This window comes from Salvelinus alpinus, chromosome 5 (genome assembly GCF_045679555.1).
Source record: "Salvelinus alpinus chromosome 5, SLU_Salpinus.1, whole genome shotgun sequence".
NCBI lineage: Eukaryota > Metazoa > Chordata > Actinopteri > Salmoniformes > Salmonidae > Salvelinus > Salvelinus alpinus.
Window position 1 is genome coordinate 30,773,280 of NC_092090.1, and position 25,767 is coordinate 30,799,046.

Consider the following 25,767-nt stretch of genomic DNA (forward strand, 5'->3'; position numbering starts at 1 on the left):
ATATTTACAGCTTTTTAATGGTTATTTAAATTATAGATATTAATGTATAGTTATTAAAATGTTTTATCTGATCATTATTCATAACCCAAATTGAATTATTTGTAAATGTCTTCGTAAACCTACAATGTTGCTTCAATATGTTTAAAACCGTAATTTTGATCTCTGTCAGTGCTTGTATAATGTATGCATTTCTATTGACTAATTTCCACTTCTCACAGCAATAGGGCATTTGTTTTCTGAAAGCTGAAACACTACATAGGCCTATTACTCATTACTATCTATTAAACTGTGTTACCTTATCATAACGGCAAAACTGAGGACATAGACTGTTGACCCAATGTTTATGTTTTTGTTGTGATAGGAGACTTGTAAACACATTATGTAGGCCTATACTTTGGTAGGATACCTCAAATGATGTTTAGAAAAGTGATTTTTCTCTCATAAAATGCAATTTCATGAGTACTATAGATATATACAAGAATTGAAGTGCTATTTGTGTGTGAAAATCTTACGGAATATACCTTGAATGCACTTTTATTGTTATATTTTATTATCACAATTAGGCATATTTTGGTATCCTTTGTGAGAGAATGTTGACCATCCATTTCTAGGCATGGGACACCTACCTGTGTCGATGGGATAGGGTTGAGATGGCCCATCCAAGGAATTCACCAGTCAAGGATCCTGTCTTCAGGGTTGAAAACTTTGAATGTACTCATCATTAAGCTCTCAGAGGCCATCAAGGATCAGTTTGTAGCCTAGGCTATACGACGTAGACTTATGGGCCTTCTATATGTTCTGATTCTTTGTGTTGTTGATTGAGTATATATTGAGGCTTTTATAACCAAGCCAATGCTGATGAAAATAAAATCTATCTGGTCTGTCTGTCTGTCTGTCTGTCTGTCTGTCTGTCTGTCTGTCTGTCTGTCTGCTTTAGGAGGACGGGCTCATTGTAATGGCTGTAATGGTATAAATGGAACATAGTCAAACATGCGGTTTCCATATGTTTTGATACCATTCCATTTATTCCATTCCAGCCATTACAATGAGCCTGTCCTCCTCTAGCTCTTCCCACCAGCCTCATCTGGTCTGCATGCATGCAGGCAGACAGGCAGGTACGTAGGTAGGTATGCATGTAGGAAGGTAGGTATTTATGTATCTGTCTGCTGATCTGTCTGGCCATCCATCCGTCCATGTTTTCCTCTAATGTTTATGCAGTGTAACTAGAAATGTAGGGTTCAAACTTTATTGACATTGGTTTTGTTTTTCAGTTGCCTATAGTCATTTTTATTTATTCAAATATTTCAATTTAATATTGCAAACAACTTCACAACATACAAAATGAATTATATTAATCCAGAAACATATGTCAATGAATAAATTTTATATATATATATATTCTTATATTTTGTCCTCTGGTGGGGATAAAAAAATAAACAGCAAAGCTTTGACAACAGCACCTTGACATAGTATGTAATTCCAACATTACCTTGAGAAGTTTAGAACAGTAAACAGATAAAGTACTGAGGAGGAAACCCTTACTGTTGAGTATGTAAACGGAATGTTTTGGTCGGTATCATATCCTTTTTTCTTAGGTGGACAAATTCTCAATTCACAATTGAAGCAGCATGCAAGTTTTTTTTATGGAACTCGTCCTCACCCTCTCCCTCATTCTCATCACTCTTTTCCTTCTTTCTCACATTCTTGGCAACGTAAACAAACCACAATGTCTTGAGGAATGTGATATAGTAATTTAAACTGGGCGCAAATGACTGATCAGATCTTTTTTTAATTGTTTACAAGGTCATGAATATGTTCAATAAATAGACTGTAGTATCACTTTTACTGTATAAACGTCATCTTTTTTTACATGCAGTCCATAAAATTTTCATTTGACGGAATAATTTACCCTGTTATGTATATATACAAATAGATATTTTCTCTTTACTCTCTTTTTTAAACTCTCAATAAAATCTATACATTATATACACTATCTTCCTCTTTTAATGGTCAATGTGCATACACATGATGTGTCTATCCTTATAAACCGCCAGCCAATCTTCTTTTTGCTATCCATGGTGAGCGCTCGCACGTAGGACTGGGTTGTCCTGCATTGGGAGTTATAATGCCTCTTGTCTATTCCACGGCAGCCCTCCTTTGTGTACCCCATAGGGTTACATTTGGTCTCATAAAAGTATTGCTTCAGTTGGCCATTGGGGACAGGGACCTTTTCCAGGACGGTAACGGTCTGCCCAGACATGTCTATTGCTGTCTTTTTGTCCACAGCTGTCACCCACTGGCTAATACTATCACACACACTCAGCTCTCCACGCCGCGACGGGTCAGAATGCCGCCGTACCCTCATGGACATGTTAGCGGCGTCCAGGTAGTTTTTGTATTCCTCCAGGAGAAAAAGCAGCGGTGGCTCTAAAGGCACTTGGTTGCTGATCATCACCCGCGATGCATACAGGTCGACATCCTTGGTCTCCGTGGTGACCACAGAGGAAGGACCCCCTCCTCCCTGGCCCTTGTCAGCCCCAGGCCCCAGCTGAGATGCTTCTCCTTCCACCTCCAAGAGCTCCTCAATCACCTGCTCAAACGTGTCTGTGAGCGAGGGCAGTCCCCCATGCTGGCCCGGCCCACCCCCGCTCTGTGGAGTCCCGTGGCCCTGGCCGACCGTCACTGCAGCACCCAAGTAGCCTTCCGTTCGGTGGCCCCTTATACCAGGGGCGTCTCTCATGGGAGCAGCTCTCATGCAACTGAAGTACGAAATAACCATAGTAAGGAACAGGATGGTCATCACTCTTCTAACCTGGTGGAACTAGAGAGAGAGAGAAAGAGAGAGCAGAGAGAAGGATGAGAGGGGAGAGAGAATGAAATGAAGTGCAATTCATATGTATATAATCTTATGTAGCTATATTATGTATTATATAATATATCAACAGTTTTCTTCAATTGAGTTATCAGAGTTGTGTGCTTATACAATATACTGTTTATAATACACTCATTATTACAGTATTCCATAATATCTCAAGGTTGGATCACAATCTAATTGTGTTCCTTTCAGTTATTACTAAGCACCATTAGATGATGCACGCCTACCATCTCCCCCCATTACTACCAAAGTATCACATTTCTCCTCCAGCTGCAAAGAAAGCCAACAGTCTGACACCACCATGAGTGCCCACTACTACTTGGCCAACTTGCAAATAACAGTATAAGTAATTACCATACATTCTTGTGAATTCCATTTTCTGTTTCCTCATACAACGTTACAATATTTCCCACAAAGGCCCCAGAAGCAACATTAAGGGCTGCTGACACCAGCGTTTTCAACTGAGGCCAAGTTTTTTCAGACTGGGAGTGGATGTGGCTAGGCATCATGCTTTAAGTGTCAAAGCATTACATTGCTAATTATCTCCTAATGGTCCATCCTATTATGAAGTGCAACCCAATATATCATTATTTTCTCTTCTTCAACAACAACAAACAACAACAATTTTTTAAACAATTATGTTAAACTAATAATGAAACTACAGTATGTCTTCATCATAATCATCATCATCACTATTATCATCATCATTATCTTTCTTATATTTGATGTTGTTATCCAAGGTTGGCATGTACTGTATCATAAACGCTATGTGGCCTGAATACTTTTTTCAGTGTAGCTATAGAACAGGCAAGTTATATCATGTTTCCAATCCAATGCCATGTATTGTAGCCTAACACGTTTCATGTGTTATCCTGACTTCACACCACATTTCCCACAGGGTTAATAGAGACTTATTGATCGATTGATTGGTTGAATACATGAGTGTTTCTGACTAGGTTCAGATAAGTGACTGTTCATTTTGTGTGATTTTGCAAAAGGCAACCAATCTTTGATGTAATATTACCATTAATATGCTAAACTTGATAGGGTCAAATTGGGAGCAGGATTTATTAAGGGACATAGAGATGTATAAATAAAGGAATGCTGAGAGTGAGCAGTAGCGCTAGCAGAGACTGAGAGAGAGTCAGTAAAGTACTGGTTAGAAAAGTGAAGAGAGGTAATGTGCTTGCATCCTGACACACTCACGTACCCCTTCTATCAGATGCATACTCTGTACAGCTGCTCACATAAATTTGGTAAACAGACATTGCAAGGGAAAGAATGCCACAAGGGCCCAACAGAGCCAAAATATATCAATATACACACACACCCTCATCCTCATCCTTCACCCCTAGCTCACAATAGCATCTCTTACCTTTATGCCCTATGAGTCACAGCAATTCAACATATCCACGGACATCCCAGACCCAGAGTCAAACATATGAAAACAACCACATTATAAGAAACCTAGCTCTTGCTCTCCAGAGGGGTGCATTTAAAAATAGCCACGGCAGGGCTTTGACTGCACTCTGCATGCCGCCCTCCTTGTATCCCGAACCTGATGCAGGAATACGTTCCAAGCAGATCCGCTCCCCCACCAGACATTGTGGCGGACGGAAGGACCTTAGCAGAAGGGAGGGGCAGATCCCACCTAAAAAGCATTTGTTTCATTCTTAATTGGCGTCTGGGGCCACGGCTGCGATTAGCCAACGCCACGGTGACTGCCATAGAGATATTGCATCTATAAATAGGCGTGCTGGGAGTCTCACAGTCTCGATTGAGAATATCACATCCTTCTCCTTAATGAGCCGCTGAGTCCCCAAGCTCAGTGACGTGTTTCTCCAGAGTGTGAGTGTGTGTTAGAGGGAAGGGAGGGGATGGAGGAGGAGAGGAAAGGAGGGCTTGGTTTGTACGTGTTTGCAGGGGGATGGGGACATCTTTCCTCCTACCGACAAGACAACCTTGGAGACAAAACATAGCCAAGCAAACATAGATGAGCAGGAAATCATTCCAACATTTTCTCAATATTGAAATTTGTAAATAATTATTCATAAGAGGTAATCCTTTATCATCCTATAAAGTGTTCCTGTGACCTGTCAAATCCCGTCATTAGGCTGCCCCAATGATCAAGGAAAACAAATCCATGGACTGAAATCCCATCACACTGCTTATTGATACATGAACTGATTGGGGGTCCATCTTCATGTAGAAGATGCTGCAGCAGAGGTAGTAGTCCTTCTTCCCTGATGGATCGCTGGGGCTAAGTTGCAGTAACAGGGGGTGGGGAGTCAGTGCAGGCGTCATTTCGCGGCATAACAACCACAGATGACGTCTCTCCCAGGTCTCCATAGGGGACAGGATGGAGGGGAGGTGTTTTGGGGGCAGTGCCACTCATCAGTGTGCAATTGCCTGCCAGTCCTCTGGGCCTCCTCACACCGGGAACAACAAATAATTTTATTTCTAACTCGGCTATTTCCTGTTTCCATCAGGAAAATCAATATGGCTTATGCTCTCAATCAACATCCTGTTAAAATGCAATCTAGCCGATGAATCACTTTATTGCTGTGGGACTGGCTCAGAATAACAGTACTCTCTGAGACCTATCTAATTCAAACCAAAGTAAAAGTGATTCTCACCATGGCTGGTATGTTCTCATTTACTATATCAGATTTGAGAATATCTTCAGCTCTGAATTGGATTTTACGGTCCAATTTCTTTTTATCTCCAGGTAATCAGTACACTGATATTTAATTATCATGTACTGGATATGTACAGTATGGTGTGGAAGAGAACAATCAAACTTCCACACTCTATCCAGCCATAACATATTCCGTAAAATCAAGATTTACATCAATAAAATCAGTCCTTTACAGTTGCATTTGGTGCATTCAGAACGTTCATAGATAAAAGTTGACGGATTTCTACGTAGTGGCAGGGCTTTACGATGACACATTCAGATGAGCACCTGTTCAATTGTTGTGAGAGAGGCCGGCACGGCTATACGGTTCGGTTTAGAGATAGCTTGGTGCCTTGCAGTGTTTGCTCTTCGTGCCAGGTGGGGATTATAATGAAAAATCTCCCTTTGACAGATGCTGGAGTGGATTCACAAACACAATGGTGTTTCAACCATGTACAAAACTCAGCACATATGACTTCACATTTCACTTACACTTAACTTACAGTCATGTATGTGGGCAAAATGTCTGTGACAATACATACTAACTTTCTTTTTCAAAGACACATTTTCTCAACATTTTTGTCTTAACACTCCTCTCTTTTCCAGTGAAAAGTTAACAAATGTTTTCACTTTGAAAACACATTGTCAAGTAAGTCACTACAAGGAGGAAAATACCCTTTCTCCACATGATCCAAGATCCCTGTACATCAGCTTGTGCTATGGCTACACCAATCAACATGTTTTCCTATCCAGTCCATTAAAATATGACCTTTGTATGTGCTCCAAATAAACCTACCTAAAAGATAGTGCTTCATTTATATGAACTATATATTTTGGAAACATACTAGAGGACTCAGTCACAATATACAAATGTAACGCCATTATCCTTTTTCCCAGTAATAGCTAACAGATGCAACCAAGAAACCACGTGGAAGCCTGTTTTGAAGAGATCTGCTCCCCATCTGACACTCGCAAATAGCATCTTCAAATGGATAAGTATCATTTACTGTAGCTTTTCCTCCAGGCAAACTCTGATATAAAATAAATGTAATGACCACTTAAAACAAGACATGTTAAGACTGTTGGAATATGTTCCAGTAGATCATGAATTGCATATTTTCCATTGACAGACACTGTGGGCGTTGTCCTCCACCACTTCCTCTGGAAAGAACCAGTGAGTGTCATTAATGTGCCAGTTTACAAAAGACAGGTCCAAAAGCCTATATATAACAATATCATAATATTCAAAGGTTACCCACTTCATACTTAAGCCGCCTCCTGATAAACGTAGTACTCTAATAAGTGCAACATTTCCTGTATGTCTATCCGCTAATTAGTGGTGCAACATGTTAACCTGTCAATGTGACCGCAAACCAGGTAACACAGGTAAAATGATAACTGCTTCAAAACTACAGCCTAACAATATTTTTTTTATGTGTAAATTGACTGTTAAAATGACAAGTTTCCAATTGCTAGCCTGTAATACCAGTGTAGGCCATTTTAATTAATAAATAAACATAAGGTCTGCATTACATGTCAATTAATCTATTGACACTGTCAGACAGTGTCCCCACATAGGTCGACAATCCCAGTACTCTGTACTCTCTTTTAGATTTTTACAACCCTTAAATAGCCCTTATAAACCCTTAGGATAATTACATTTAGCAATGTGATGAAAGGTATGTCTTGAAGATAATGACTTTCATCGACAGTGCTCAAGTTAGCTTATTAGTCTACTGCCCATATTTATATCTGAATAAATCAGTTGTATTTTAAAACGATGTTTATTGCAAGTTGATTGCAAGTGGTCTATACGAACAATAATAAGATAAAGGCTCAACAGCAGCACATTAGACCTAGACCAATTCCTACCTTAAAACGGGTGTCAAGCAGTTTCCATATATTTGCGCTAGATGGCGTATTAGACCACGAGATGTTCTTAAAACCCTAATCCTCTCTCGCTCGCTCTCTCTCACGAACACACGCACACACACACACTCACACACACACTCACACACACACTTTAAGGCGATAACAAAGTCAAATAGGAAAACATGAACACTTGTAGACTGAAAAAGCAAAAGGTTACTAAACAAAAAGAAAATCGTGTTCACGGAATGTCATTAATGCATATGTAGTTAGTTTTCCAAGTCTGTGCCAAATTGGAGGCTACTTTCAGAGCTATTTGATGCAACGTCTCGAGACAAACTAGCCTACACTAAAATACAGCAATAATCTCAGACAGAATGCAATAAAAAAAATCTCTACACCAAACATTAACAAGGTTTACTTGGTAAACAGCAGTATCGCGGCGGCGCTGGGTTGTTCTCGCGCTAGAGCGCATAAAACGTAATATTTGTGGTATTATCCGCGCGCTCCTTGATAATTGCGCGACTGCTCCATGTAGGGATCCGTTTTATAATCTGTATATCCATCCTCGCCTTGTGAGGTTATCCGGTTTAAGAGAGAGCTAGACCAACCTTGCAGGGTATAGCTGTTTCCTATAAAGTCTTAATGAGTGCATCAAACTTTTTTAAATAATTTGCTTACAAACCTTTCTGGTTTTTGAGAAAAGAAAGTCCATTTACAGCATTACATTTAGATGCATTGTATTCATGGATTATGGGTTAAAATGAATAGGCTACAATAGGCATACAGCCTATGTGGGTAGGCAATGTAGTCTACTCGCCTATTTCTTACAGTGGCAATAGCCAACATGGCTAAATGTACAACTCTTCGCATTAATTAATCAGCTAAACACATCAGAAAACGAAATGATTACCTCCACTGACCCCTTTCGTGGTCCCTATTAGAAATTCAATCAGCATAATAACGCCGTTTTTTATTAATGAACAAGAGGATAGAGTTACACGTATCCTCTCTCAAACTGCGACCGAGTCGGTGCGCCTGCATGATCCCCAACTTGATTACAATACTTTTAAACATCTCCCCACTCACTAAAAGAGCGAGCATCGACACAGCAGAGCGAAAATGATCAAACAAGTTAATTAAGAAAAACATACCTTTTACTGCCCAGTCGTAAAGGAGACCATTCAACAGGACAGTGTCATCTGGGATGTTTTGGACAACCCCCTGTGTAATTACTTAAGCTATATTTTCCCTGTACTGTCCGACAGCTTCGGGATATCTCTTCAGCTTTGCAGCAAATAGATTAAATTATTGATGGTGGAAATTGCATGGTTGAGGTAATGGACTCCCATGGCTGCGCGGCTCCTTTGGAGATCGCTTAAAACCGAAGGGGTTGCATGCTATAAACTGCGCCGCGACGGCACTACGCGATGAGAGACCTCTTGAGCTTGAAATGACGCCTGTATCCCTTGCAACTACAGTAACTTACTACATAATGACGTTGCAACATGTGACTCGCCACTGGCTGACTGGTTGCTTGCCACCAAACACGGTTACCAGAGTACTAAAGCAGGCCTAGCTCTCATACATGTTTTTTATACGCCTTTGGTCAACAGATGGGAGTGGGATAAAGAAGGGATTGGCCATGGATCTTTCTTCCGTGTTTCACTGACATCAGATGTGATATTTTTGTAGCTGTACTGTACATAAAAAACGAATAACGCATTTGATTCTGTGCCATGTGGCTACATTGCGTGTAATGATAAGATGTGATTAGATCTGATAAGATGTCCAAGGCTTATAGCATATATATACACTGCTCAAAAAAATAAAGGGAACACTTAAACAACACAATGTAACTCCAAGTCAATCACACTTCTGTGAAATCAAACTGTCCACTTAGGAAACAACACTGATTGACAATAAATTTCACATGCTGTTGTGCAAATGGAATAGACAAAAGGTGGAAATTATAGGCAATTAGCAAGACACCCCCAAAAAAGGAGTGATTCTGCAGGTGGTGACCACAGACAACTTCTCAGTTCCTATGCTTCCTGGCTGATGTTTTGGTCACTTTTGAATGCTGGCGGTGCTCTCACTCTAGTGGTAGCATGAGACGGAGTCTACAACCCACACAAGTGGCTCAGGTAGTGCAGTTCATCCAGGATGGCACATCAATGCGAGCTGTGGCAAAAGGGTTTGCTGTGTCTGTCAGCGTAGTGTCCAGAGCATGGAGGCGCTACCAGGAGACAGGCCAGTACATCAGGAGACGTGGAGGAGGCCGTAGGAGGGCAACAACCCAGCAGCAGGACCGCTACCTCCGCCTTTGTGCAAGGAGGTGCACTGCCAGAGCCCTGCAAAATGACCTCCAGCAGGCCACAAATGTGCATGTGTCTGCTCAAACGGTCAGAAACAGACTCCATGAGGGTGGTATGAGGGCCCGACGTCCACAGGTGGGGGTTGTGCTTACAGCCCAGCACCGTGCAGGACGTTTGGCCTTTGCCAGAGAACACCAAGATTGGCAAATCCGCCACTGGCGCCCTGTGCTCTTCACAGATGAAAGCAGGTTCACACTGAGCACATGAGCTCATGTGACAGACGTGACAGAGTCTGGAGACGCCGTGGAGAACGTTCTGCTGCCTGCAACATCCTCCAGCATGACCGGTTTGGCGGTGGGTCAGTCATGGTGTGGGGTGGCATTTCTTTGTGGGGCCGCACAGCCCTCCATGTGCTCGCCAGAGGTAGCCTGACTGCCATTAGGTACCGAGATGAGATCCTCAGACCCCTTGTGAGACCATATGCTGACACATGCACATTTGTGGCCTGCTGGAGGTCATTTTGCAGGGCTCTGGCAGTGCACCTCCTTGCACAAAGGCGGAGGTAGCGGTCCTGCTGCTGGGTTGTTGCCCTCCTACGGCCTCCTCCACGTCTCCTGATGTACTGGCCTGTCTCCTGGTAGCGCCTCCATGCTCTGGACACTACGCTGACAGACACAGCAAACCTTTTTGCCACAGCTCGCATTGATGTGCCATCCTGGATGAACTGCACTACCTGAGCCACTTGTGTGGGTTGTAGACTCCGTCTCATGCTACCACTGGAGTGAGAGCACCGCCAGCATTCAAAAGTGACCAAAACATCAGCCAGGAAGCATAGGAACTGAGAAGTGGTCTGTGGTCACCACCTGCAGAATCACTCCTTTTTTGGGGGTGTCTTGCTAATTGCCTATAATTTCCACCTTTTGTCTATTCCATTTGCACAACAGCATGTGAAATTTATTGTCAATCAGTGTTGCTTCCTAAGTGGACAGTTTGATTTCATAGAAGTGTGATTGACTTGGAGTTACATTGTGTTGTTTAAGTGTTCCCTTTATTTTTTTGAGCAGTGTATATATATATATATATATATATATATATATATATATATATATATATATATATTATGACTACTACTTAGAACCTGGTCTTAAAAAATCCCAAATAAATCATGAAAATAAGAACCAATACCCTACCCAAAAAGAGATTCTTATTCCATGCATTTTACCAGAAATATGGCATTTCTTTAGAGAGCACTGTTACTTCAATTGTGGAATTGGACAGAAACACACATTCACTGCTACATAATTATGTAATTAACGTGTTATAACTAAGTGTATATTCTGTATGGGATTGATTAAGTCTACAGAAGACTTACGACTAGCAGTGGATACATTGAAATGTTCCTGTATAGACCAGGAGATGTGTTATAAATGCAAAAGGTAAGCCTGCCTAGCTAGACCTCGTTTTCCTAAGCCTTTGAAATGGTTCATCGTCAGATCCCATAGGTAGGCTATGCCATGTATGTTATACCAACAAAACTATGGGTTACAAGTAGATATAACCATCTCAGGGAATGTCCAAATTTAAGACAAAGAAGCATTCGAATAGGCTAGCTCTTGAAATTGTTGTAACTTAAATTGAAGAAGCCGCAGATTCCCCCCCAAAAATAGCCTTTTACCAGACACTTTTATCCAAAGTGACATGCAATCATGCGTGCACCTATAATTTATATGTGGTAATCCCTCGTTGTGACATTATACCAGCGCACAAATATTCAGCAACATGGACAGCGCCGCGATCAGCGCGAGAAAAACAACAACACCATTGACAGTGTTGTGGTCAGCGCGCCCACGAACTAAACATTCAGCACCACGGACAGCGCCTCTATCAACGCGCCGCATATTAAACATTTAGAACCGCAGACAGCACCACGATTTGCGCGAGGTGAATGCCTGATTGAGAACCAGAGCTACTGAACAGCGCCGCTTCCAGGCAGCCTATATAATGAGAAGATTCCATGTCCTAGTTGTTGGGATCTATGCAGGCGGAAAGCCTACTGGTAGACACTTTTTGCCATGATACCAATTGTCTCCATTCCCTTTTCCCCTAACATAAAATTGTAAACTTCTCATAACACATAGCTTAATCATATTAAAGCAAAAGTATTATCATTAAATACAAGGCTTCACAATATTAAAGGTATATACTCAAGAAAATGTACACGTTATTCTGAAGATCCCACCAGTGTTCAATAAGGCTTGAATCAATAAACTTGGAAGAGGAAAGAAAATGTCTCACTTAAATTAATAAATCTTTTGACTTTAGCATCCAGTGGGAGTTTAGAGAAGTCAAGTGATGAAGAGAAAAGGTTCTGGGCTCAACCTCAGTCAAATGAAGGAAACAGCTCATTATCCTTGTGGCTTGGACCTCCTCCAATTAAAGATTTATTGTGATGTGTTTGCTATATGGCCATCGTGATTCTTCTCTGTACAAGTTAATGAGGTGGAGGGTTATTACTTGGCATATAGCAGTATGGGATTGAATGCTCACACCTGCTTTGTGATTCACTCCACCTCCAACACACGCGGGGACATGCCAAGAGGAATATAGCCCTCCCTGAAGGATCACAGTAGGCGAGGGCAAACTCTGGATGACAAAGAGTTGCATCAGCAATCGCTGAGCGACATGACTCCAACAAAAAAGAAGCTTGCACAGGGGCTGTTCCAACAAGGTAATTCATAAATAAATCACTTGGCATCTCATGAGAAGAACAACAACATGGTCTCTCTCATATCTGCAAATACAGCACAATGCAAGGTGGCGTTCTAAGTAGTGGAAAATTCAGGAGACTTGTTACCTAAGAGAGTTTGTTTGAGGAGATTATTTAGCATTTTGTGTAGAACTTCAAAATGAAGTTTAGCGTGTCTGAAATAAAGTGCATCGCAACTGAATTTAAAATGCATAGTTGGGTCACGCTTAAGCAAAGTCAGAAAGAGCTAGCCAATACCGAGTACCATGCTGTGCTATGCTATGCTATACTATACTATACGTGTCATTGCTAATTATCAGCCCTTGCACCTACAGTACAGTATGTGTCTGATGAAGTTTACATTGGGTGCCTAATCAGAACTTACTGCCCCTAAACTGAAACTCAGACACACTCACTCATGCTAACATAAGACCATTATGTTATGTTGAGCAGTGAACTAAACTGGCTTTCAGCATGCCACTTTCAGAATAAAAGTTAATTTCAGACAATCACCAATCGTTTTTCAGAAAATAGACATAATTCTTGAAGTTAACTGTGGGACATCTCCCACTAGGGTTATCTTTGTCAAAAAGTGTCATTGCTATGCAAAAAGAGTTCTCAAGAGTGATGGGCGCTTTACCATGAATGGTGTGGCAAACCAACATTTCCTTGTTTCACGTCTTTCATAACATTACAATCCTTGGACAGAAGCGGCATACTCATGCTTTATTTTACCCATTGAACAATTTTCTACTCAGAAATGGGCAGCATGATGAATTTGATTTTTTATATAAACACATAAAGTTAGGCTACTTGAAGGGTACTATGAGGTGGTTTGAGCATGCCATTTAGAGCATGGTGATGGAGCCCTGTTCACTCCCATAGGTTCTCTTAGGGGTTGGTGGCAGTAACCAGAAATCTGAAGCATGGAATGAACTAAACCTTTAAAAAATAAAACAGACATAAACTTTTAAACAGATGGTTCTGAAGTCCATAAACAAACCATTTAGAAATATTGAATAACATTTTGGAGTTAAAGTGTGGTTCACACAACATGATAGTCTTCTCTTATCGAACACAAGAAGCACACACTGTGGCACCCTATACCTGCTCTTCACTGACCAGATGCCCAAAACAACACTGATGACACTACACACAGGCATACATCTTTTCACATCTTCTCTTGCCAACTGTGACATAATTCTGACAAGTCAGCGATGTCAAGATCCACACTGTGACATGAACATTCAATTAAGACACCTTCAGAGGCTCTGTGGCAGCATCAAAATGGGCATCATAAGTATATCTGCTGAGAATTAGCTACTCTATATCAAAATTCACACTTCAGGGTACAATTAACCCTTTCTCTGCTTCCCATGAAACATAATGAATATCCGGCTATAGTGTTATTAAGAACCAGTGGAAAGTTTGAACTCTAGTCTGTCTATGTATATACTGCCCCAAACCCTGTGGGAACACCTGGATGAGAAAATGCATAAGGCATAACAAGCTCAGTTCAGGGGAATTTGCAAGAAGTCTCATATATCTGTTTGTCTCTCTCACTCACTCACTCTCACACACACACACACACACACACACACACACACACACACACACACACACACACACACACACACACACACACACACACACACACACACACACACACACACACACACACACACACACACACACACTCATGAACAAAAAAAACACACTCTTTGTTTCATCAAATTGACTGCAGCATCAACTCACACAAATAAAATGTACATATAAGTCTGGGGGATCTAAGCGAAGCTCTTATTTGAGCACTACACCTAAGTATTTCAATAGGTAAGGTAAATGAGTCGCTCACCCCTGTCCATAACACAGGCATCCAACTTGATGTCAATATCAAAAGAGTGTGGAAAGCCAACCAGTGGTAGAGCTCAGCACCCCATTCCATATTCAAACACTCATGGCAGGTATCCTGAGTCCAACTCTACCACAAGGCATCTCAAAGTTACGCTGAACAAAGATATTAATTAGGCTACTGTACAGACACATATGCGCAATGTGCATGCACAACAAATGCTTTTACAATTACATATATTTTTCTGAGCACATTCAGTACAATGCACTCCACTTTAATCAATTACATGTAAGAACGGAATTGAGTTGATTGTAAATATGACAATTCCCTTATGCCTCTTTTCTGTTTTCTGAACAGACACAATTCATCGGACCTCATTGTTACACACACACACACACACACACACACACACACACACACACACACACACACACACACACACACACACACACACACACACACACACACACACACACACACACACACACACACACACACCGAATTGTCCTGCAGTGGCGTCATGCCAGCAGCCAGTCAGACTCTTGTCTGGTTGGTTACAATTACCGGACAAGCAGCACAGCAAGGTATTGGTTTTGGAAAAAACAACCTCGACATATTGTGTTGGATCAGCTTTTGTAATCGTGTATTCCCATGATTTAAACTAACCAAGATGTGTCTCGGCATCGTTGAATAGATAAATAGCTGGATTCAAACGTTTCAACCAGCCATAACTCATTATGATGACATGATAACTAGATGGATGGAGGTGCTGATGATGAAAATCATGACGAGGCAGCCGCTGATTATAATCCGATTATTCTAATATTATTATCATTAGCCTATTCATATTATGATAATCATTATCCTTTTGTTGGTTTTGTTTTTTACTGTTACGGAAATGTCAAACTATCACCTATTCAATTACGCACGAAAAGGATGGAAAACGGATTTGTTTTTGTAAAAACTTGTGTTGAGACTCAGAGTTCCAACTGGAGTGTTATCAACTGTTAGCCTAATTCAGATCCTACCATGTAAAATAATAAAATACTTTCGAGAGCTATAGGCTATAGCTATACATGTTCATAGACCTCACCATTTAAAGTTCATGAAAGGTTGACTCGGAAAGCTAAACACCTTTATAGTAACGCAAACATAAATATCTCTCATCGCCCCTGTGAGTCATCTATAAAGAATGAAACACGCATATTCTGTCAAATATGATGCCACAATAGCATTTCATGTTATTTGGAATGAAACCTACCATCCTCAGATTTGTTACTGACGCCCACCCCAACTCTGCAGCGCTAGAGTGCGGAGAGGGGGGCCGGTTGAGGGAGATTCTCAGTAAGATAACACAACCCCATTTATGGACTGATCCGATGACGTACATTGCAGAAAGTTCTAAAAAAAAACTTCATACATACAAAGTGTGTCGTGCCACCCCACAGACCCCCCTACCCCGCCTCCGCTCTCCCCTCCCTCCGCACGCCTACACATAAACCCACGTCTCCTCTCGCTACGACTTTCCTGAAGAAAATATGTTATTCCTGAGAAAATGATTAAAAGAAAAACCTGACCAAATTAAGAAATATAACAGATAACCTAAAAATCTAACAAATAACAATATACATGTTGCTTTGTATGCAGCCAATTTGTCATATTGTCGCTGGTCTATTCATTCATAAACCCACTGCAACAAATAAAACGAAAACGTTTTAGGCGATCGATTCGTTAAGCATAGCCCTAGTAATTATCATCTTATTATAAGGCCTATTATATAAAACATTTTTTAAATAATATGAACATGATTCCTCTTGTTCTTATTATTACAGCTGATATATGTTACAGCGTCATCCTAACTAACGGGTCTCCTGCTTTCATATAGGCAATAGCCTAATAAGTATACTCATTTCGTTAAATGATTAAGTAAATTATTTAATTAAATAATGAGTCACGCATGGACTATGTTTTAAAGAGCCTTATTTGGTTCTCTAAAGCAAGCTAGAATTGAACTTAAACATTTAAAAACACAATGAAGCTGTAATAATTCAGACGTAGCCTATAAATGAGGATAATGCATCAATAATGCATTGAAATGTAACCCCACTGGAAGCTTCTTGATTAAAACAGGGCTGCGAGCGCTTGTGGGCGTTGATATCTTAGGGTTTTTCTTGCAGCTGTTTGCCATTCAATAGCATCGTCCTGAAATCAGAATCTTTGAACTGAAGCCGTACAAAGAGATAGATTGAATACAGACAATATCCACAGTTTCTTCGCTGGCACGCAAGACGAATTTCTAAAGTCCGTTGGCTGTTAAGTCAGCAAAAACATTGTCGCGGACTAATCAATTTGAAGATCAACGCAATCTTGCATGCCTGGTTTTCTACTGTCTTAAAAAAAAACTGCTTTTGGGCAATTTCTTATCAAGCCATCTTATCTCGCACCACCTTTAGCCAGCCATAGCCTAACATCTGTCAATAGGCAGTTTGACCACGCCTATCTTTCTTGTAATTTCATATCTCTGATTGCATCTTTGAAATTCCTCTGATTTCTATGAGGTGATTTCTCGGTAATGTTTTTGTTCTTCATATTTCATTAAATCATTGTGTAATTTGTGGTTTTGCTATTTATTGTAAACGTGGAAGTTGTCTCCGACAGGTCGAATGTGGGCTACACAGACTTGTGCGCGGACAAAGAGGGGTAGCAGGTGATGCTAGTGCTAGAGTGAAAGCGCAGTATGAATGAAACCGAGGAGCGGCTGTAGTAAAAACACAAGTGATTTGATCGCGATGACGGAGGATGGTAAGATGTTAAACAGATAAGAGTAGGCTATTTTTTGCCGCTTAGGGCTGAGAGAGGAATACAATAGTTTGATATGCGAGACAAACAAAAATACATATAGATAGATAGATATGCCCTAATATGAAGCGAGTCAGTGAGAAGGAGGTAGCCTGGGTTGAGGCTAATATTTTATTTAGGATATGCACCATTATTCTGCTTAGTGCCGGGTAGAATGATTCATGAATTGCGCATTCAAAAGTTCCATTTCGATTGGGAGACGGGATCCCGTAGCCTAGATTGTGTTGCAGTAAATGTAAAAAAATATATTTGAGTGATTCTAAAGGTTTTGTTTACGAGTTGCATTAAGCTTCCCTTCATGCATAGCCTTGGTAAGTCGCTCTGAACAAGAGCGTTTGCTAAATGTCTACAGCATAAACCTAAACGAGTGCTTTGCGTGTTTAATTTAAGGCTCCGTCATGCACTCATAGTACTGAGAAATATTGTAATCTGTATAAAAATATACATCCTTCAAACGAAACTTTCATGAGGTGAAATAGCACCTTGCATAAATCCATAAACGCTGACTGTTATCAATCAAATCAAATCAAAATAGTAAATTGGAAAATAATTAGCTGGATATAATTTCACGCAAATCAATGCACAATACCATGACGGTGCATTTGATAGGATCCAAGTTCAATTTGAAACCACAAAACAATATAGGCGATAATGACAAGGATGGCGGATGAATAACAATGAATCACAATGGAGGGAACTCTTACCTTTTCAAGGGCTGACAACCACTATCAGTGGTTAGATCTCCAAGACCAAGACTTGCATTTCCCAAAGTTAACGCTGTATACCAAGACTGGAGCTTGAAAAGAACGCACGCCCTATACAGCGGCTCTAAGATTTCAACTTTCACATGCTCTAAGTGGCGAGACAAATCTCAAAGCGCAAGCCCTTCATTGACACGCGCTTTTCTCCTGTTTTCCGTTATAGATCACAGGGCTCCCTCAGCATACGCTTACCAAAAGTTGAAAAAAATTCCCCAGCTTTGGTAAGGGAACAGCAAAAGAGAGTTGATGTCCACTTGGTGTTTTAGTCCATGCAACGACTCCGGTGCCTCTGTCCAACGTGCTGAAAGCATAACACAGCGAGGGTAACTAAGGGGGCAAAAAAAATCTATAGTTTTGTTAAGTGCCATTTGATACTGCTTTACTCTACTGCTTCCCAACGCCTTGTCACGTGAACGTTTTTCTCCCCAAGCCTGTCCTGTTAATATTTGATCACATGTTGGCCGGACCTTAAGAAAAACAGCACCTATACCAAAAGCCCCTAGTCACCACAAAGGCTCAATCAAATAGCGTCTCCAAATAGCTGTACACCTAACAATGCTGATCCTACTGCGTTATTGCCGCACTCTTCAAGTCATGTATAGGGCAGAACGACAGGTACACACATGTTGCTTTCATTGGCACCACACTTGAAAATAGGATATTCAATACATACCATAAAACCCTGGTTAGCAATATACACAACCTTAAAGTCCTGAAAGACAATACAGCACACTCGCACATTTCGCGCACAGATGATACAATATATCCCAATACATAATTTACCTGCATTTCTTGAGCTTAGAAATGACTTCCAATCTTTTTACAGAAGCTTTGCCAATATCATCCTTCTTAACAAACACATGGGTTTCTGTTGAGAGTTTCTTAAGTAGCCCACAGAGTCCATCCCATCATCCAGCTAGCCTATATTAATTCCCGGATTAAATCGCAAGCATTGCTATTTCTTGGATACCATTCCTGTTTCGATTGTATTTCCATGTTACTTACCATTTTCCTCAACGCTGTCCTGGAGATAGAAGTGTCTTAATATCCACTCACTCCAACAGATGCTGGTAGGTAATGTGTCTTGTTTGAAGTCATCATATGAGAACTTCTGCTGTGCTCAGTAGATCGCCCACCACTTCGGTGACTTATCAATCTAATAACCCTTTGCAATCTCCGCGTGCTTAAACTCTGTAACACCTTGGTGGCTCTACAGTCAGGACAAACAACAACCAGCCGCGATTTTCACAAAAGCCTGTATAGATAGAAAGACAGATATACGCAATACCCTCTCCCGGACAACGCCATTAGAGGTCTTACGTGATTGAAATAAGCGAAGGCAGTCAAGTTTATGAGGGACCCTAAATGACCACTCAATTAATACAATCTCAGTTCTTTAAATTAGGCTATGTTTGCACAATAATATTGAGCCCCCCTAACAGTTGTACAATATAAGACATATGTACGAAGTAGCCTAGGTTATATCTTTCGCTGCCTATCTATTGTTACCACTCAGGCAATATTACGCAAAGCCCGCACAACTTTGAACATTTCTATTTTTTACAATCAGAGGTGGGATGATACCGGATAAGACAAACATTTCTCAATCGTTTATCGTCCCTCTCGCTATTGAGATGATGTTCTTTGAGAACTTGTTGCTGCTAAAAATAAAACTAGCGTTGAGGACGAAACAGAGCCAGACTCATATACTTACATTTGCAATATACTGTTATTTGCTTCGTTTTCAAATGCCTAGAAAAATCAGAAGTGAATCCACGTCTTCAAGTAGTCTAGGCTATGCCCTAAACTTCTAGATATGTTTAGGTATTTTGCTGTAGCCCACAACTCAATGGTTTAAATCCTAAATGTTTCAGTTTACAATCATTAATTCCAAGTTCAAACGCGATATCTGTTTTCAGTAAAATTCCATCAGTTGCACCGCGAACACTCAGCGATCTAATTGTTATGCAGTGACGAAGCGCTATGCTTGGGGTATTCGTCACACCTGTGACACTCGTATATGCGCTACAAATGTACTGGTAAGTAACATGAGTAATAGGAGATATTTGCCCAACTTTGAACCAGGATTCGAACTATCTAGGGAGTTGTAAAATAAGTGAAACAGAATGGTATTAATAATTCGTCGCTCATGGCAAATACTGTTGGAATGGTAGCCTATGGCTACATTAGATCTCTAGCACATGAACACACACAACAAATAGGCTACGTGGACTGTCGGACTAATTAGACAACTAGGTTTAACAATGTAACACACTACTCAATCAGATGGCTGTACCTGAAAACACGATACCACTGACACTTGCATGCATGGTAACCCTCCCCTAAGTCTAATTCTGTACATACTGTATGTCTATTTTAACTTCCAGTCCAAGGGACCACTTCTAGGGTAAAGAGAGATAGCATTCCCCAGGTACACATCCATAAACTCCATCAACCTGTGTGTGTGTGTTTGTGTGTGTGTTACTGTGTGTGTGTATTTGGGGTGGGTTATGGAAGTCAAGAGGGCTTTGCAAGACTATGAAGTCCCTGAAATCAACTCGATACCTTCAAAAACATCACTTGTGCACAATCAGATGCCACTTATTCTTTTTACAGAAAATGTTTTTTTTACATAGCTCATCACATATCAACTAAAAGTGGATGTAGTTTCCATACCTGTTCTACAGCAAGGCTATTCCCTAAGACTTTTTTTGTTTGGCAAAAATAACAGCACCCAAAAATAAGTCTCCCTCCATGGCAATGGATACTACATTTTCATTTTTAATTCTCACTTACTTTAGACGCCGATCAACTCCGTGCTAAATTAAGGCAAACTGTGGATGAACCACACATTATTAGATCACTAAGTTTGATTAGTAGTAGCCCTCCCACAAGCACATAGCATAGCTCTCTAGAAGGTGGTACACTAGAATGTACTTCACCCGTCACCTCTCCGTCTTCTACCGTCATCCTACTCTCAGTCCTCCATAGTCCTCCTCATAACATGGCAACTTGACTTACATCTACTTGTTATGTTGTTAACGCTTCTTCTGCTCCCACAGCTTTCACACACTCTGCCACTGACTCATGCTCGCCCCTTTTCCACTATCCATGCCCTCCCCCGCACTCTGCACCACAATATCTTATGGCTCACTCCGAGGTCACCAATTGATCGCTTGATTCCTGGACTGCATGTTAGTTGGCATGGCATTCTCCCCTATGCCATGTGCCCTCCCCAACAATATCAGTCACCTCCTGTCTACAAAACATGCACATGACTTTAAGTGTTGTAGATGAACTGGTTTGTTAGGAATAATCTCTTATCTTTCCAAGCTGTGATTGGACAGATCCAAGACGGATCAACACCAAGACCATTCCAGGAAGTGATTCCTACAATGGGGCCATGTACCAAGAACTTCATGTTTAAAGCAAAACAGGTCAGTGAACAGCAGGGACCGTACATTTAGCAATCTTGAAACAAAAGTCCCAAAGCAATTAAAACAGATCAGGCAATGTTTCATTACAGCATATTCACTATGCACACAAGAGGGAACTCAGTTTCAGTCAGCACAAAAACTCAGTATGAGCAAAAAACATTGTAACAAACATATGATAACTTGTTACTCCGAGTCAACACATTGATATGATACATTTCCAGTTCCTGAATCCTCAACGAACAGAAACTAGACCTACTCCTGTGATAACTACTCACAGGTCCCACCATTATGCATTCTTCACAGGGTCAGGGACGGACTGGGACCTGAAATCGGCCCAGGGATTTCTAACACACCGGCCCATTTTTTTCCTGCGAGGCTCATTATTAGCCAAGTAATGATAATTCTGTACAAAACCCCCTATTTAGACCTGCCCACTGCTAAAGCTGGACCAGACCATATGGCATTTGCCCTAACTGCCCTATGGCCAGTCTGTTTCTGCAGGGGGTGAGCAACTCTTCACCTGCAGCATCATCAACTAACTACCTGTAGGTTCTCTATCCAGGATTCTCTCGTCTCATACAATAGTCACTAAGGCTTTAGTTTTTTGTTCATTTTATAGCAACAGTACATAGTTTTGAGTTGCGATATCATTTTTACCCTGATTTGATCATCAAAATCAAACCAATAGATCCACTGTCTTTAGTAGAATTCAATCATGTTTTAAAAATTGTTTGTGGGTTTGTAAGATCATTTCCTCAATAGATTCCTCATGCATTATTACTTATGCATGTAGTGCAGTCCTTAGAGATGTGTGATTACATTGGGTTTCTCTCAGTATGCTCCAACAGGTGAAATAGTGTTAGTATTGCAGGGCTAGCTTGGAAAATGCTAGGCCAAAATACAATCCTTAGCTTGTTAACCTGTAGCTATTTATTTAGAATGTGTGTTTCTTTATAGTTTAACATGTGTTTTAGGTCATCCGGCTTTCTTGTTTACGTCTGTTAATTACATTTGGGCATAGCCTGGTCTCTGAAATCATTACTAAATGTAAAGTGCCCGCCTACATTTTATTTGTCCATCAGCATTTTCCTTCGTTGCCTGTAACGACAACTATTATGGGTGGATGGGTCCTAAGAGGACTGCGTATCATTACTCTGTCTCGATCTTTGTTCCATAAATATTGATAATGAGTGCCTCACGTCACGAGTTACTAGTACCTGCGCTAAAAATAGCGTACACACTGATGGCGGGATATCTCTAACCCTCAGATCCCAGTCCATCTCTTCAACTTCTCTCCCCATGTCTCTGTTTACAGGATGTTAGGCTCTACAGATGAGCGCAGACTGAGCACATGGATTGCACAATTACTAGCATGACAGTGAAACTGTTTCACTCCCTTTTTATTTACCATTAAGAATCCAATATGCAGAAAGAGTAGGTATTTTCCTGCCGAAAAAGAAGGTCCCGAGAGAATTGTTTTAAATTATGCTTTTGTAACTCAGACACCCCTCTCGTATTTCGACTGCCCTTTAGGAAGAGAACACTAGCAAAACCTATTTATCTTCTCATCACGGTGTGCTGAACTCTTTGTAGTTATTCTCTGTCATGCTGCACTGCAACATCAGAATCAATATAGGTTTATCAGATTACATGTCCCCTCCCCAGTCTACCTGCTAGTGTCATACCCAAGTCATATTCTGTTGGTCCAACTTGTAACATAAAGTTACTGGCCTTCATGGCCAAAACCCTAAGGTAACCACAATGATATGGGGTAAAATAAAATCTATCTAGATGAGGAACAGGAATGGTCGGCATAGTCATTAATGACTGTCAGTCATTTCCTTCATAACAATGTATGTTTTTACTCTGTCTTAACTCTCTTCCTTGTTGTTGTCAAATCCCACCGGGCACAGACGTCAGTTCCACTAACATTAATTCAATGTGGAATCAACAATAAATGTCACCATGACGTTGGATTTAGGTAAAAAGTTGGGTGAAAAAAAGTACTTTTTGAAAATCCAATCAGTTTTCAACATTGATTCAAAATCATCACATTTTTGTTGTTGTTGTTGAAATGACGTGTAAAGAACGTTGATTCAACCAGTTTTTGCCCAGTGGGGTGATGTGTGTTTGTTCATGGCTCTGCAAGGGCCTGTTGCATGCTGGCAGCTCTGAGCTTGTCATAAATCATACTCTGTCAGGTTTGCCTGAGCTCATCACTAAATAGCAGCATTTCAGAACCAACCATGTACATTTCAAAAGAAAGTAAATATGCATGTTGCTATTACTTTGTGGCTTTTGCAAGTCTGTAGAGCTTCTTGCCCTCTCCCTGAGCTGAGGGTAAGAATGAGCACACCCATTTCACTAGGGTAAGAGTTGCTCCTCTTAATGAACAACATATACAGACAGATACAGTGATGGTATTGCTCAGTCCAAAAGCAGTAGTTCATTGGCCCATGTATGTGTACAAAGAGGTAGGTGTACATTTGAATAAGTACATTTGCATACTGTTCCTTAGCCAGGCCAAAGGCATTGCAGGCTTCCGTGGAGTGCTGACCTGATCATTTGCATTTATGACTAGCCTGACAACCCCTGCAGTCCATTACACCAATTGAAAAAAATAACTACCTGAAGTGCAATAGATTGACCCTCAATTCTTACAATATAATGATATTAGTCCAGTAGTCAGAGACACTGTCTTCCATACTCATGGAAGTTTCTGCTGGGGGCCAAGTTCAAAGCTAACTACTCCCATTACAAATAAGTGAGAGAAATAATGGTCATACCATCCCCTTTTCAGCACCCAACTTTCACACCCCTAAAAGCTATCTGTTACGCCATCTTAAGCCCTCACTCTATTCACTGGAGTAGGACTCATAAGTATACTTTTGTCAATGCTATGGGAAAAGCAGTTTAGGGGTCATGATCGGTTGGGCTCTATTCATGATATTGTTCACAGAAGGCAGCTGAGATGAGAGAAAAACTTTTATTCAAGAATACAGTCAGAACAAAGCTGTCAGTCAACACAGAAAGTCAACACACAATTACAGTGTTGGGGCCTTGTGTAAATCTCAAACTTCTCTGGCTCCATGCAGATACTTAGCATTGTTATATTATCAACTTATACCTAAGAAAATGACCAGACCCATGCAGCTGCTGTGTTTAAATCCATTGGACTTACAAAACAAATATTTTTTAACCTGTCAACATGTTTTCTTTGTTTCACCGGCGTGAGCAATTTGCTACTGGTGTTGAATATAATTGAGGAAGAATATTTGTCTCAAAACTTGAAATCCTTTTAAATCCAGCAGGTGCAAAGATGAATACCACTATAGGATAGCTAATGAAGCATCAACACAGGGCTAATGTGTTTGTGATGTGATGCTTCTGTAGCATTACTCAACGATTCCTAACATGTCCCTCACTTCAACCGACTATCCACCCCCAACAATAAAGTCATACAAAATTCCTCATTACACTTGAGAAACAGACGGTAGGCACAAAGGTTCAAAGTTAAGGTCTTAAAGTGAATAAAGGCTCTACAGTGAATGGCGAGGAATTGTTAAGGATGATACGAAGGAGTGGGATTTCTCCTGCATTTGTCCACGAGGGATATCACAGCCAAAGTTTCTCTATACATCAAAGGGCCGCGGCAAATAAAAGCACACTTGTCAGGGGCGAACAAACTGCTTCCTTTGTGCATTCTACCAGCCAAATTCAGGGACACAAAGCCTTTGGATGTAATACACTGCAAAGAAGACTTACCATTCAGATGACATGCTTTGCTCTGGCAGTTTGCTGTGTGCTTTTGTCTGCCCTGACCAGGACAGATATATAATATCACTGCATCAGAATCCTTTCAGTCCCTTATACGACCTGTTAAAGACTCCAATTACACAACTTTTTTTTACAACAAAGTAAACTTGATGCAGCCAGATAAGACAGGGACTGTTAACACTTGCCTGAGGCCTAAAATGAGTGTCAGGTTCTTACTGGTTTTAGCAAAGACGTACTCTCAGATCTGATCGGATTGGACAAATACACATTGTTGTGGCAGCTGGCAGGGAAGCTAAGTCCTCTTTTTTGTTGTCCTATTCTGAAAACCTATGTTCGATGCATGCTCAGCCACAGTAAACTGACCTGCAGCGCCACACCAATTTACTAATTCACAAGACAGATAAACTCGCTATTTTATCTATTCCATACACAACATACTTATCATAGGCCGTCATTGTAAATGACTTGCCTAGTTAAATAAAGGTTACATTTAAAAATGTAATTATTAAATTATTTCCAGCATGTACTTCTTGGTCGATTTAGTATTATTATGCTATAGCACACCATAATTAACCGTGATATAACATACAGGTAAT

General features: G+C 40.7%; 1 protein-coding gene across 6 annotated transcripts; it reads right to left on the reverse strand.

Moving 5' to 3' along the window:
• Nucleotides 1–1,769: 1,769 nt before the first annotated feature.
• Nucleotides 1,770–19,902, reverse strand: LOC139575029 (neurotrophic factor BDNF precursor form-like). Of its 6 annotated transcripts, XM_071399950.1 has the most exons (3): nt 18,963–19,580; nt 18,150–18,258; nt 1,770–2,821 (listed from the first exon to the last, which is right to left on the reverse strand). In XM_071399950.1, exon 3 carries the CDS (start codon nt 2,798–2,800, stop codon nt 1,991–1,993), a length of 810 nt encoding a protein of 269 aa, XP_071256051.1. In that variant the 5' UTR covers nt 2,801–2,821; nt 18,150–18,258; nt 18,963–19,580; the 3' UTR covers nt 1,770–1,990. The 6 variants fall into 6 exon arrangements, with proteins under 6 accessions (XP_071256051.1, XP_071256053.1, XP_071256054.1 ...); XM_071399952.1 differs by lacking the exons at nt 18,150–18,258; nt 18,963–19,580 and adding an exon at nt 19,672–19,902; XM_071399953.1 differs by lacking the exon at nt 18,150–18,258.
• Between the last annotated feature and the right edge of the window lie 5,865 nt (nt 19,903–25,767).